Source organism: Oncorhynchus nerka, linkage group LG7 (assembly GCF_034236695.1).
Source record: "Oncorhynchus nerka isolate Pitt River linkage group LG7, Oner_Uvic_2.0, whole genome shotgun sequence".
In the NCBI taxonomy this organism is placed as follows: Eukaryota; Metazoa; Chordata; class Actinopteri; order Salmoniformes; family Salmonidae; genus Oncorhynchus; species Oncorhynchus nerka.
Window position 1 is genome coordinate 2,733,698 of NC_088402.1, and position 14,781 is coordinate 2,748,478.

The window sequence follows — 14,781 nt, forward strand, 5'->3', positions numbered from 1 at the left end:
GAGGTCAAAAGTCAAATACGTTTCTATTAGCGCCAAAGTATTGTGGGTAGAAGAGTCTTCTGTCTGTGTACGGACCAGGAAAGGGGTGAGTGCTCTCTTTCTATCAATAATAAGAGGTATGTTGGAACTCTGTGTGGAGGTTCAAGGAACCAGCAACATTCCACCCTGCATACCACTGCTGGCTTGCTTCTGAAGCTAAGCAGGGTTGGTCCTGGTTGGTCCCTGGATGGGAGACCAGATGCTGCTGGAAGTGGTTTTGGAGGGCCAGTAGGAGGCACTCTTTCCTCTGGTCTAAAAAATATTCCTATGCCCCAGGGCAGTGATTAGGACATTGCCCTGTGTAGGGCGCTGTCTTTCGGATGGGATGTTAAGCGGGTGTCCTGACTCTCTGTGGTCACTAAAATATCTCATGGCACTTTATAGTAAGAGTTAGGGTGTTTTAACCCCGGTGTCCTGGCTAAATTCCCAATCTGGCCCTCAAACCATCACGGCCACCTAATAATCCCCAGCTTCCAATTGGCTCATTCATCCCCCCCTCCTCTCCCCTGTAACTATTCTCCAGGTTGTTGCTGTACACGTCAACTGACCTGGTAAATAAAAGGCTTATGTAAATACATGGATTGAAACACATTGAATTCTGTTTCAGTCGCTGTGAAAAGGTTGAACAGGGTCATTTCAAATGACTCGAGGTGATCTGACAAAGCAGGAGAATGGTAGCCATTACCGTTTCCCCATACGACCCTGAACTGAGTGAAACAGACTTGAGGTGAAGTCTGGAGTGCATCCCAAATGGCTCCCGATTATAGTGCACTACTTTTGACCAGGGACTAAAGGGCAATATAGTGCACTACTTTTGACCAGGGGCCAAAGGGCAATATAGTGCACTACTTTTGACCAGGGACCAACGGGCAATATAGTGCACTACATAAGGAGTGGGCGGTCATTTCATTCGCCATTTAGAATTTAATATCAAATAGTAAAAAGCATAATTCACTTCATGATGGGGAAACTCCCAAAATTGGTTTTATTATTTTTCCATATTTGTGATTATTGCTGCTATTTTGAAGCCTGGGAATCCAAACTAAAGGATTCAGTTCAAAAGGGGAAATGTCATTTGGATTCCCAGGCTATCTATTTGGTTTTAAAATGTCAGAAAATCACCTGTCTCATTTACTTTGACACATGTCCTTATAAATGGTGTTTTCCCAGCCTACACTGAGCAGGGCTGGTTGTCCAGTACTGGACAGAACGTTTTCCCAGCCTACACTGAGCAGGACTGGTTGTCCAGTACTGGACAGAACGTTTTCCCAGCCTACACTGAGCAGGGCTGGTTGTCCAGTACTGGACAGAACGTTTCCCAGCCTATACTGAACAGGACTGGTTGCCCAGTACTGGACAGAACGTTTTCCCAGCCTACACTAAGCAGGGCTGGTTGCCCAGTACTGGACAGAACGTTTTCCCAGCCTATACTGAACAGGACTGGTTGTCCAGTACTGGACAGAACGTTTTCCCAGCCTATACTGAGCAGGGCTGGTTGTCCAGTACTGGACAGAACGTTTTCCCAGCCTACACTGAGCAGGACTGGTTGCCCAGTACTGGACAGAACGTTTTCCCAGCCTACACTGAGCAGGGCTGGTTGCCCAGTACTGGACAGAACGTTTTCCCAGCCTACACTGAGCAGGACTGGTTGCCCAGTACAGGACAGAAAACGGTTGCAGGTGTTTCATAAGAACATTCCTGAAACAGGTTATGATTGGAGCTTGAATATCACAACAAGGATACGTAACCGTGGTAACGTCATGTGAACCTCTTTTAAAAAATCTTCAGGATCCAGGATTTTGGTTGTTTCTTCGTTGTCTGTGTCTGAAATAACACCCTATTTTCCCTATACAGTGCACTACTTTTCACTAGTCGTGCACTAGTCAGGAATAGGATGCCATTTGGGACACAGGTTCTGTGTCTGTCTTTGGCAGTCTTCAGGGTTTACGATGAATTCTTCTGTAACAGTACTGGTTCTGAGAGCGCGACTGTGTTAAAGCTCCTTCTACATTTGGAAAGTTCGTTTTCTAGTATTTTCTAATGTTTTCTTTCATTCTTTTTCTTTTTTCTTTCTTTCTTTCTTTCTTTCTTTTGTTTGTTTGTTGTTGTAACAAATAAAACTAACAAAAACCAAATACATCGTCCAGTAAGGTGTCTGTGGCTATTGAAAGAAAAGTTATTCATGACCTCTTGTTATTTATGCTCAGTAATAAAACGGTATTAACACTAAGTTATTTAGCTACACTTTCTGCTTTACAGAAACAAAAAGACACAGATACGCTAGCACTACCAGTACACATGTAGAAAAACGTGTAAATTATGGCTCTACACTGGAAAAACATTTGCCAAAAGAAGCATGCCAAAATAACATTTGTGACAGTGCAAATACATCGATGTAGGTTCCTGGTACAAAACATTTAGGTTAGCATTCCGTGAAACATGCTAGTTCTCAGAAGAGATCTGAACCAGTCGTAGAGTAGCAGAGTAGCAGCTCTGAGGAGATAGCTTGTGTCTTTTCTTCTCGGACAAACGTCCTTCTTTAAAAGTACTAGGAGGTAACTACCACTGACACATACACACAGGAGACAGGAAACAGCTCAGAAACATGATGCTTTCTCTCTCTCTTTTTGCTAGAAAGAGGAGGGGACTGAAGTTGTGGTTGGTTAAAGTAATATACATCGTCACAACTGTCCAACACATTCAATAAACATTGGAGACGGTACAGGTCAGAAGTGTTAAACACCATCACATATACAAAGGAAAAATAACACGAAACATGTTGGTAGGTGGTGTCTGGAGTTGAGGACAGAGTTGGTTCAGAGGAGATGGAGGAGTTGGACAGAGAGAGAGTAGAGTTGGTTCAGAGGAGATGGAGGAGTTGGACAGGACAGAGAGAGAGTAGAGTTGGTTCAGAGGAGATGGAGGAGTTGGACAGAGAGAGAGTAGAGTTGGTTCAGAGGAGATGGAGGAGTTGGACAGGACAGAGAGAGAGTAGAGTTGGTTCAGAGGAGATGGATGAGTTGGACAGGACAGAGAGAGAGTAGAGTTGGTTCAGAGGAGATGGAGGAGTTGGACAGGACAGAGAGAGAGTACAGTTGGTTCAGAGAAGATGGATGAGTTGGACAGGACAGAGAGAGAGTAGAGTTGGTTCAGAGGAGATGGAGGAGTTGGACAGAGAGAGAGAGTAGAGTTGGTTCAGAGGAGATGGAGGAGTTGGACAGGACAGAGAGAGAGAGTAGAGTTGGTTCAGAGGAGATGGAGGAGTTGGACAGGACAGAGAGAGAGTAGAGTTGGTTCAGAGGAGATGGAGGAGTTGGACAGGACAGAGAGAAAGTAGAGTTGGTTCAGAGGAAATGGAGGAGTTGGACAGGACAGAGAGAGAGTAGAGTTGGTTCAGAGAAGATGGATGAGTTGGACAGGACAGAGAGAGAGTAGAGTTGGTTCAGAGGAGATGGAGGAGTTGGACAGGACAGAGAGAGAGTAGAGTTGGTTCAGAGGAGATGGAGGAGTTGGACAGAGAGAGAGTAGAGTTGGTTCAGAGGAGATGGAGGAGTTGGACAGGACAGAGAGAGAGTAGAGTTGGTTCAGAGAAGATGGATGAGTTGGACAGGACAGAGAGAGAGTAGAGTTGGTTCAGAGGAGAAGGAGGAGTTGGACAGGACAGAGAGAGAGTAGAGTTAGTTCAGAGGAGATGGAGGAGTTGGACAGGACAGAGAGAGAGTAGAGTTGGTTCAGAGGAGATGGAGGAGTTGGGCAGGACAGAAAGAAAGTAGAGTTGGTTCAGAGGAGATGGAGGAGTTGGACAGGACAGAGAGAGAGTAGAGTTGGTTCAGAGGAGATGGAGGAGTTGGACAGGACAGAGAGAGAGTAGAGTTTGTTCAGAGGAGATGGAGGAGTTGGACAGGACAGAGAGAGAGTAGAGTTGGTTCAGAGGAGATGGAGGAGTTGGGCAGAGAGAGAGTAGAGTTGGTTCAGAGGAGATGGAGGAGTTGGACAGGACAGAGAGAGAGTAGAGTTGGTTCAGAGGAGATGGAGGAGTTGGACAGGACAGAGAGAGAGTAGAGTTGGTTCAGAGGAGATGGAGGAGTTGGACAGGACAGAGAGAGAGTAGAGTTGGTTCAGAGGAGATGGAGGAGTTGGGCAGGACAGAAAGAAAGTAGAGTTGGTTCAGAGGAGATGGAGGAGTTGGACAGAGAGAGAGAGTAGAGTTGGTTCAGAGGAGATGGGGGAGTTGGACAGAGAGAAAGAGTAGAGTTGGTTCAGAGGAGATGGAGGAGTTGGACAGAGAGAGAGTAGAGTAGAGTTGAGTTCAGTGTACAACTGTTTTCTCTCACTGATTCATAGGTAATCTCTTCTTTGTTTGCCGGTGGTTGTCATGCTGATGAGCTCCGTTGCAGGTTAATAACCTCACATTCTGTTCACTTCCTGGTTCGGAACAGAGAGATAGGAAGTGCAGGTGTAACGTACTTCAGACAGAGTCCTTCTTTCCATGTACTGCAGTCAGGTCATAGTTCTATCTTGGTATATCGTGCTATCCAGGGGTCAGGTATTAGTTACATCTTGGTATCCAGGGGTCAGGTATTAGTTATATCTTGGTATCCAGGGGTCAGGTATTAGTTATATCTTGGTATCCAGGGGTCAGGTATTAGTTATATCTTGGTATCCAGGGGTCAGGTATTAGTTATATCTTGGTATCCAGGGGTCAGGTCATAGTTCTATCTTGGTATATCCTGGTATCCAGGGGTCAGGTGTTAGTTATATCTTGGTATCCAGGGGTCAGGTATTAGTTATATCTTGGTATCCAGGGGTCAGGTATTAGTTATATCTTGGTATCCAGGGGTCAGGTATTAGTTATATCTTGGTATCCAGGGGTCAGGTATTAGTTATATCTTGGTATCCAGGGGTCAGGTATTAGTTATATCTTGGTATCCAGGGGTCAGGTATTAGTTATATCTTGGTATCCAGGGGTCAGGTGTTAGTCATGTCTTGGTATCCAGGGGTCAGGTATTAGTTATATCTTGGTATCCAGGGGTCAGGTATTAGTTATATCTTGGTATATCTTGGTATCCAGGGGTCAGGTAATAGTCATGTCTTGGTATCCAGGGGTCAGGTGTTAGTCATGTCTTGGTATCCAGGGGTCGGGTGTTAGTCATGTTTTGGTATCCAGGGGTCAGGTATTAGTTATATCTTGGTATCCAGGGGTCAGGTGTTAGTCATGTCTTGGTATCCAGGGGTCAGGTGTTAGTCATGTCTTGGTATCCAGGGGTCAGGTGTTAGTCATGATTTGGTATCCAGGGGTCAGGTATTAGTTATATCTTGGTATCCAGGGGTCAGGTAATAGTTATATCTTGGTATCCAGGGGTCAGGTATTAGTTATGTCTTGGTATCCAGGGGTCAGGTATTAGTTATATCTTGGTATCCAGGGTTGGTAATTTGTATGGCTCCTTGCTCCTCCATCCCTCAGGGAGGGAGACATCTTTGTCAGTCCACTGACCTGGATATGTCTGTCTGTCTGTCTGTCTGTCTGTCTGTCTGTCTGTCTGTCTGTCTGTCTGTCTGTCTGTCTGTCTGTCTGTCTGTCTGTCTGTCTGTCTGTCTGTCTGTCTGTTTCTCTGTCTGTCTGTCTGTCTGTCTGTCTGTCTGTCTGTCTGTCTGTCTGTCTGTCTGTCTGTCTGTCTGTCTGTCTGTCTGTCTGTCTGTCTGTCTGTCTGTCTGTCTGTCCGTCCGTCCGCCTGTCTGTTCTTTGTATTTGTGGTCTTCCCATAATAAGAGAGTTGGCTTCAGCTTTTTGCACAGTGTTTGTGTTGTAGTAATAATCCATTGGCATGTTGTTTGGTGTCTTAATGAGGTCAACTGGTTTTATATCATATATCCCAGGTAATAGAGGAAAACAACAAAGCTTTTAGAAAACAGAACTCAACAAAGGGGATGTCAGATGTATTTGTGTGGAGTTTCACTGCTGTTATCCACTCACTTTCTATCTTCATATTTACATGAAAAAAAGGAATGAAAGAATAGCAATAAACAACAACAACAACAAACGGACGACAACGGACGCTAATAACAATAGCAACAATAAGGGCATTGATAACAACAACAACAACAACAACAACAATAATAATAATAATTAAAACAAATAACATTTTTGTGTGTTCTTTGTTAATCATGGCAAGTCAATGTGACTGATCTACATGTATAAACCTCCTGTCTCGTGTGGAGCCTCTACTACTCCAAGATAGGTCTACATCTCTTGTCGTAGCGTTAGCGCCTTAGCATTTAGCATCAAGCGAGCCAGTCATGTTGTGCTACTGGGAGTTACATCTCTTGTCGTAGCGTTAGCGCCTTAGCATTTAGCATCAAGCGAGCCAGTCATGTTGTGCTACTGGGAGTTTCCGACGGCTCCCCGGACGCCCCCCGGTTTAGTGCAGCGTGGTTTCCAGCGTACAGGGGGTTCCTGGGGTGTCGGAGCGGGGTGAGGCGATGGGCGGGGTTCCGGCTGGGCTGCCTCCTCCACTAGAGGGCGTAGTGGAGGAGCTGATGGGAGCGGAGGTCTCTGTACCCTGCTGCTGGGCTGCCTTGGAGGCCTGGAGGGTCTGGCCACACACCTGGTGGTGTTTCTCCCAGTCCTTGTGTTGGCAGAAGGAGCCGCAGTAACGCGCCGTGTTACAGCCACTGCAGGTCTCGCTCGCCTTCCGCCCGCAGTTCCAACAACTCTACACAGAGAGAGGGAGGAATTAGTACAATTTGGGAGTTGAATCATTTTAATACTTTGTGTGCTTTGTAATAGGAAAACATTCTTTAAAGACCTTTTAATAAGAACACTCTGATTTATCAGTGTAGGAAAATAAATACTATTTCACAGCAGGCAAATGATTCTTAAATTAAGGAAAACAGAGAGAAACAGAAAGTAACCTACAACAGAACTATTGTACACCACAACATCCCACAGAGAGAAACAGAAAGTAACCTACAACAGAACTATTACCACAACATCCCACAGAGAGAAACAGAAAGTAACCTACAACAGAACTATTACCACAACATCCCACAGAGAGAAACAGAAAGTAACCTACAACAGAACTATTACCACAACATCCCACAGAGAGAAACAGAAAGTAACCTACAACAGAACTATTACCACAACATCCCACAGAGAGAAACAGAAAGTAACCTACAACAGAACTATTACCACAACATCCCACAGAGAGAAACAGAAAGTAACCTACAACAGAACTATTACCACAACATCCCACAGAGAGAAACAGAAAGTAACCTACAACAGAACTATTACCACAACATCCCACAGAGAGAAACAGAAAGTAACCTACAACAGAACTATTACCACAACATCCCACAGAGAGAAACAGAAAGTAACCTACAACAGAACTATTACCACAACATCCCACAGAGAGAAACAGAAAGTAACCTACAACAGAACTATTACCACAACATCCCACAGAGAGAAACAGAAAGTAACCTACAACAGAACTATTACCACAACATCCCACAGAGAGAAACAGAAAGTAACCTACAACAGAACTATTACCACAACATCCCACAGAGAGAAACAGAAAGTAACCTACAACAGAACTATTACCACAACATCCCACAGAGAGAAACATAAGGACACATTTGCGACAGGTCAGATAATTAAACCCAAACAGAGCCGACCTCCAGAAGGCTCTGTCCTAAACATGGCTGAACACAATTAGAGATGTGGGCTGAGCGGTGAGTGTTGGTTTCCATGGTAACCGATTAAACGCTGTATTTAGGACTCCTACATTGTGATGAGTAAATCAGGGGTCCCTCCACATAGTGATGAGTAAATCAGAGGTCCCTCCACATAGTGATCAGCGGTCCCTCCACATAGTGATGAGTAAATCAGAGGTCCCTCCACATAGTGATGAGTAAATCAGAGGTCCCTCCACATAGTGATCAGAGGTCCCTCCACATAGTGATGAGTAAATTAGGGGTCCCTCCACATAGTGATGAGTAAATCAGAGGTCCCTCCACATAGTGATGAGTAAATCAGGGGTCCCTCCACATAGTGATCAGAGGTCCCTCCACATAGTGATCAGAGGTCCCTCCACATAGTGATCAGAGGTCCCTCCACATAGTGATGAGTAAATCAGAGGTCCCTCCACATAGTGATGAGTAAATCAGAGGTCCCTCCACATAGTGATGAGTAAATCAGGGGTCCCTCCACATAGTGATGAGTAAATCAGAGGTCCCTCCACATAGTGATGAGTAAATCAGGGGTCCCTCCACATAGTGATGAGTAAATCAGAGGTCCCTCCACATAGTGATGAGTAAATCAGGGGTCCCTCCACATAGTGATGAGTAAATCAGGGGTCCCTCCACATAGTGATGAGTAAATCAGAGGTCCCTCCACATAGTGATGAGTAAATCAGAGGTCCCTCCACATAGTGATGAGTAAATCAGGGGTCCCTCCACATAGTGATGAGTAAATCAGAGGTCCCTCCACATAGTGATGAGTAAATCAGAGGTCCCTCCACATAGTGATGAGTAAATCAGGGGTCCCTCCACATAGTGATGAGTAAATCAGGGGTCCCTCCACATAGTGATCAGCGGTCCCTCCACATAGTGATGAGTAAATCAGGGGTCCCTCCACATAGTGATGAGTAAATCAGAGGTCCCTCCACATAGTGATGAGTAAATCAGAGGTCCCTCCACATAGTGATGAGTAAATCAGAGGTCCCTCCACATAGTGATGAGTAAATCAGAGGTCCCTCCACATAGTGATGAGTAAATCAGGGGTCCCTCCACATAGTGATGAGTAAATCAGGGGTCCCTCCACATAGTGATCAGCGGTCCCTCCACATAGTGATGAGTAAATCAGGGGTCCCTCCACATAGTGATGAGTAAATCAGGGGTCCCTCCACATAGTGATGAGTAAATCAGAGGTCCCTCCACATAGTGATGAGTAAATCAGAGGTCCCTCCACATAGTGATGAGTAAATCAGAGGTCCCTCCACATCGTGATGAGTAAATCAGAGGTCCCTCCACATAGTGATGAGTAAATCAGAGGTCCCTCCACATAGTGATGAGTAAATCAGAGGTCCCTCCACATAGTGATGAGTAAATCAGAGGTCCCTCCACATAGTGATCAGCGGTCCCTCCACATAGTGATGAGTAAATCAGGGTCCCTCCACATCGTGATGAGTAAATCAGAGGTCCCTCCACATAGTGATCAGCGGTCCCTCCACATAGTGATGAGTAAATCAGAGGTCCCTCCACATAGTGATGAGTAAATCAGAGGTCCCTCCACATAGTGATCAGCGGTCCCTCCACATAGTGATGAGTAAATCAGAGGTCCCTCCACATAGTGATGAGTAAATCAGAGGTCCCTCCACATAGTGATGAGTAAATCAGAGGTCCCTCCACATAGTGATGAGTAAATCAGGGGTCCCTCCACATCGTGATGAGTAAATCAGAGGTCCCTCCACATAGTGATCAGCGGTCCCTCCACATAGTGATGAGTAAATCAGAGGTCCCTCCACATCGTCCTCCTCGGCAGAATTGGTACCACCTTTCCAAACACACAGAGAGGCTAATCTGGGGGAAAGGGGAAGAGAGAACGAAATACTCGTGTGGCCGTCTCCTCTTGGGACTGATGTAGGCAATATCCCGTTTAGTGTCTCCTCTTGGGACTGATGTAGGCAATATCCCGTTTAGTGTCTCCTCTTGGGACTGATGTAGGCAATATCCCGTTTAGTGTCTCCTCTTGGGACTGATGTAGGCAATATCCCGTTTAGTGTCTCCTCTTGGGACTGATGTAGGCAATATCCCGTTTAGTGTCTCCTCTTGGGACTGATGTAGGCAATATCCCGTTTAGTGTCTCCTCTGGCATAATAAATACATTCTGGTATAATAAATCAATCATAAATACATTCTGGTATAATAAATACATTCTGGTATAATAAATACATTCTGGTATAATAAATCAATATTAAATACATTCTGGTATAATAAATACATTCTGGTATAATAAATACATTCTGGTATAATAAATACATTCTGGTATAATAAATACATTCTGGTATAATACATTCTGGTATAATAAATACATTCTGGTATAATAAATACATTCTGGTATAATAAATCAATATTAAATACATTCTGGTATAATAAATCAATAATACAGCCATTCTGGTACATAATAGATCAATAAAGTGTCCTACCTCGCTGGAGTCCTCCTGCTGGTTGATGACAGTCAGTGCGTCCTCCGCTGCCTGTCTCTTGGCCTCTGCCACCGTACGCTCCATCTTGGACCGTTCTGAGCTGATCATCTGATGGGCCTTCCTCTCCGCCTCTGAAACCGCCTTCTGGAGCTCTGACATGGCCTGGCGCTTCACCTCATTCACAGCCTCTTCTGAAACACATTCAGAGATATCATCAAGGACCCAATCAGCCCCCTACCCCCTAACCCTTTAACCCTAAACACTACCCCCAAACCCTAACCTACCCTCCTACTCCTTAACTCTAACCCTGCAGTCTATCACAGTGCCATCCGTTTTGTCACCAAAGCCTCATACACTACCCACAACTGCGACCTGTACGCTCTCGTTGGTTGGCCCTCGCTTCATACTCGTCACCAAACCCACTGGCTACAGGTTATCTACAAGTCGCTGCTAGGTAAAGTCCCCCCTTATCTCAGCTCACTGGTCACCATGGCAGCACCCACTCGTAGCACGCGCTCCAGCAGGTATATCTCACTGGTCATCCCCAAAGCCAATTCCTCCTTTGGTCGTCTTTCCTTCCAGTTCTCTGCTGCCAATGACTGGAGCGAACTGCAAACATCTCTGAGGCTGGAGACTCATATCACCCTCACTAGCTTTAAGCACCAGCTGTCAGAGCAGTTCACAGATCACTGCACCTGTACATAGCCCATCTGTAAACAGGCTATCCAACTATCTCATCCCCATACTGTATTTATTTATTTATCTTTCCCCTTTCCACCCCAGTATCTCTACCTGCACATTAATCTTCTGCACTTCTACCATTCCAGTGTTTAATTGCTATATTGTAATTACTTCGCCACCATGGCCAATTTATTTCCTTAACTTACCTCATTTGCACTCACTGTATGTATACTTTTTGTTTTCTTTTGTTCTACTGTATTATTGACTGTATGTTTTGTTTATTCCATGTGTAACTCTGTGTTGTTGTGTGTGGAATTGCTATGTGTTATCTTGGCCAGGTCGCAGTAGCAAATGAGAACTTGTTCTCAACTAGCCTACCTGGTTAAATAAAGGTGAAATAAATCAAAATAAAGAATCCCCTTAAACACTATTTCCTGAAATAACCGGAAGTGTCATCCAAAAGCATATAAATACGCCTGTCTTGATTTGATCGGAAATTCAAGTCTGATGCTACTTGAGTAGTAGATTTTAATGAGCCCTATATTAAAGACATTTAATGAGCCCTACATTAAAGACATTTAATGAGCCCTATATTAAAGACATTTAATGAGCCCTACATTATTAAAGACATTTAATGAGCCCTACATTATTAAAGACATTTAATGAGCCCAAGCCTTAATGATTGTGACGTTATCCAATACATATGCAGGACATGTGATATCATACGTTATCAAAAACATACTGTATATTATGATATAGTCTACCGCACATTACACACCACAGAAGAACATCACAGGCCATAGACGTACAGTGGGGAGAACAAGTATTTGATACACTGCCGATTGTGCAGGTTTTCCTACTTACAAAGCATGTAGAGGTCTGTAATTTTTATCATAGGTACACTTCAACTGTGAGAGACAGAATCTAAAACAAAAATCCAGAAAATCACATTGTATGATTTTTAAGTAATTATTTAGCATTTTATTGCATGACATAAGTATTTGATACATCAGAAAAGCAGAACTTAATATTTGGTACAGAATATTACAGAGATCATACATTTCCTGTAGTTATTGACCAGGTTTGCACACACTGCAGCAGGGATTTTGGCCCACTCCTCCATACAGACCTTCTCCAGATCCTTCAGGTTTGGGGGCTGTCGCTGGGCAATACGGACTTTCAGCTCCCTCCAAAGATGTTCTATTGGGTTCAGGTCTGGAGACTGGCTAGGCCACTCCAGGACCTTGACATGCTTCTTACGGAGCCACTCCTTAGTTGCCCTGGCTGTGTGTTTCGGGTCGTTGTCATGCTGGAAGACCCAGACACGACCCATCTTCAATGTTCTTACTGAGGGAAGAGGTTGTTGGCCAAGATCTCGTGATACATGGCCCCATCCATCCTCCCCTCAATACGGTGCAGTCGTCCTGTCCGCTTTGCAGAAAAGCATCCCCAAAGAATGATGTTTCCACCTCCATGCTTCATGGTTGGGATGGTGTTCTTGGGGTTGTACTCATCCTTCTTCTTCTTCCAAACACGGCGAGTGGAGTTTAGACCAAAACGTTATATTTTTATCTCATCAGACCACATGACCTTCTCCCATTCCTCCTCTGAATCATCCAGATGGTCATTGGCAAACTTCAGACGGGCCTGGACATGCGCTGGCTTGAGCAGGGGGACCTTGCGTGCCCTGCAGGATTTTAATCCATGACGACGTAGTGTGTTACTAATGGTTTTCTTTGAGACTGTGGTCCCAGCTCTCTTCAGGTCATTGACCAGGTTCTGCTGTGTAGTTCTGGGCTGATCCCTCACCTTCCTCATGATCATTGATGCCCCACGAGGTGAGATCTTGCATGGAGCCCCAAACTGAGGGTGATTGACCATCATCTTGAACTTCTTCCATTTTCTAATAATTGCGCCAACAGTTGTTGCCTTCTCACCAAGCTGCTTGCCTATAGTCATGTAGCCCATCCCAGCCGTGTGATGGTCTACAATTTTATCCCTGATGTCCTTACACAGCTCTCTGGTCTTGACCATTGTGGAGAGGTTGGAGTCTGTTTGATTGAGTGTGTGGACAGGTGTCTTTTATACAGGTAACGAGTTCAAACAGGTGCAGTTAATACAGGTAATGAGTGGAGAACAGGAGGGCTTAAAGAAAAACTAACAGGTCTGTGAGAGCTGGAATTCTTACTGATTGGTAGGTGATCAAATACTTATGTCATGCAATAAAATGCAAATTAATTACTTAAAAATCATACAATGTGATTTTAGGCTAATCTTTTTGAGTGTGAACTGTATTACTGTATTATATTATACTGTATCATATGGACTGGAATTACACACATCGTTCAAACCATAAAGCAGTTACAGAATGTGATTCTGATAGGCTAATTTACATAATTTGAGTCATTTGGAGGTGTACCTGTGGATGTATTTTAAGGCCTACCTTCAAACTCAGTGCCTCTTTGCTTGACATCATGGGAAAATCAATCGAAATCAGCCAAAACCTCAGAAAAAAAATTGTAGACCTCCACAAGTCTGGTTCATCCTTGGGAGACATTTCCAAACGCCTGAAGGTACCACGTTCATCTGTACAAACAATAGTACGCAAGTACAAACACCATGGGACCACGCAGCCGTCATACCGCTCAGGAAAGAGATGTGTTCTGTCTCCTAGAGAGGAATGTACTCTGGTGCGAAAAGTACAAATCAATCCCAGAACAACAACAAAGGACCTTGTGAAGATGCTGGAGGAAACAGGTACAAAAGTATCTAAATCCACAGTAAAACGAGTCCTATATCGACATAACCTGAAAGGTCGCCCAGCAAGGAAGAAGCCACTGCTCCAAAACCGCCATAAAAAAACCTGCACATGGGGAGAAAGATCGTACTTTTTGGAGAAATGTCCTCTGGTCGGATGAAACAAAAATAGAACTGTTTGGCCATAATGACCATTATGTTAGGAGGAAAAAGGGGGAGGCTTGCAAGCCGAAGAACACCATCCCAACCATGAAGCACGGGGATGGCAGCATCATGTTGTGGGGGTGCTTCGCTGCAGGAGGGACTGGTGCACTTCACAAAATAGATGGCATCATGAGGCAGGAAAATTATGTGGATATATTAAAGCAACACCTCAAGACATCAGTCAGGAAGTTAAAGCTTGGTCGCAAATGGTCTTCCAAATGAACAATGACCCCAAGCATACTTCCAAAGTTGTGGCAAAATGGCTTAAGGACAACAAAGTCAAGGTATTGGAGTGGCCATCACAAAGCCCTGACCTCAATCCCATAGAAGATTTGTGGGCAGAACTGAAAAAGTGTGTGTGAGCAAGGAGGCCTACAAACCTGACTCAGTTACACCAGCTCTGTCAGGAGGAATGGGTCAAAATTCACCCAACTTATTGTGGGAAGCTTGTGGAAGGCTACCCGAAACGTTTGCCACAAGTTAAACATTTTAAAGGTAATGCTACCAAATACTAATTGAGTGTATGTAAACTTCTGAACCAGAAGAAATCAAATCTGAAATAAATCATTCTCTCTACTGTTATTATGACATTTCACATTCTTTAAATGAAGTGGTGATCCTAACTGACCTAAAACAGGGAATATTTACTGGGATTAAATGTCAGGAATTGTGAAAAACGGAGTTTAAATGTCTTTGGCTAAAATATATGTTAACTTCTGACTTAAACTTTATATACCTTTCATAATATTTCCCCTATTGTTATTAGTCTCCTCCCTCTCCTCCTCTCTCTCTCTCTCTCTCTCTCTCTCTCTCTCTCTCTCTTCTCCTTCTTTCTCTCTCTCTCTCTCTCTCTCTCTCTCTCTCTCTCTCTCTCTCTCTCTCTCTCTCTCTCTCTCTC

At 44.3% G+C, this 14,781-nt stretch overlaps 1 protein-coding gene across 1 annotated transcript in view; it reads right to left on the bottom strand.

Moving 5' to 3' along the window:
- Nucleotides 1-6,457: 6,457 nt before the first annotated feature.
- Nucleotides 6,458-14,781, bottom strand: part of LOC115125965 (protein CBFA2T1-like) — a 59,403-nt gene continuing 51,079 nt past the window's right edge. Inside the window, exons 9-10 of the mRNA XM_065020119.1 lie at nt 10,242-10,432; nt 6,458-6,752 (exon numbers count right to left, since the gene is read on the bottom strand). Coding sequence (XP_064876191.1) covers nt 6,459-6,752; nt 10,242-10,432 — 485 coding nt within the window. The 3' untranslated portion in view covers nt 6,458. The remainder of the gene's footprint in view (nt 6,753-10,241; nt 10,433-14,781) is intronic.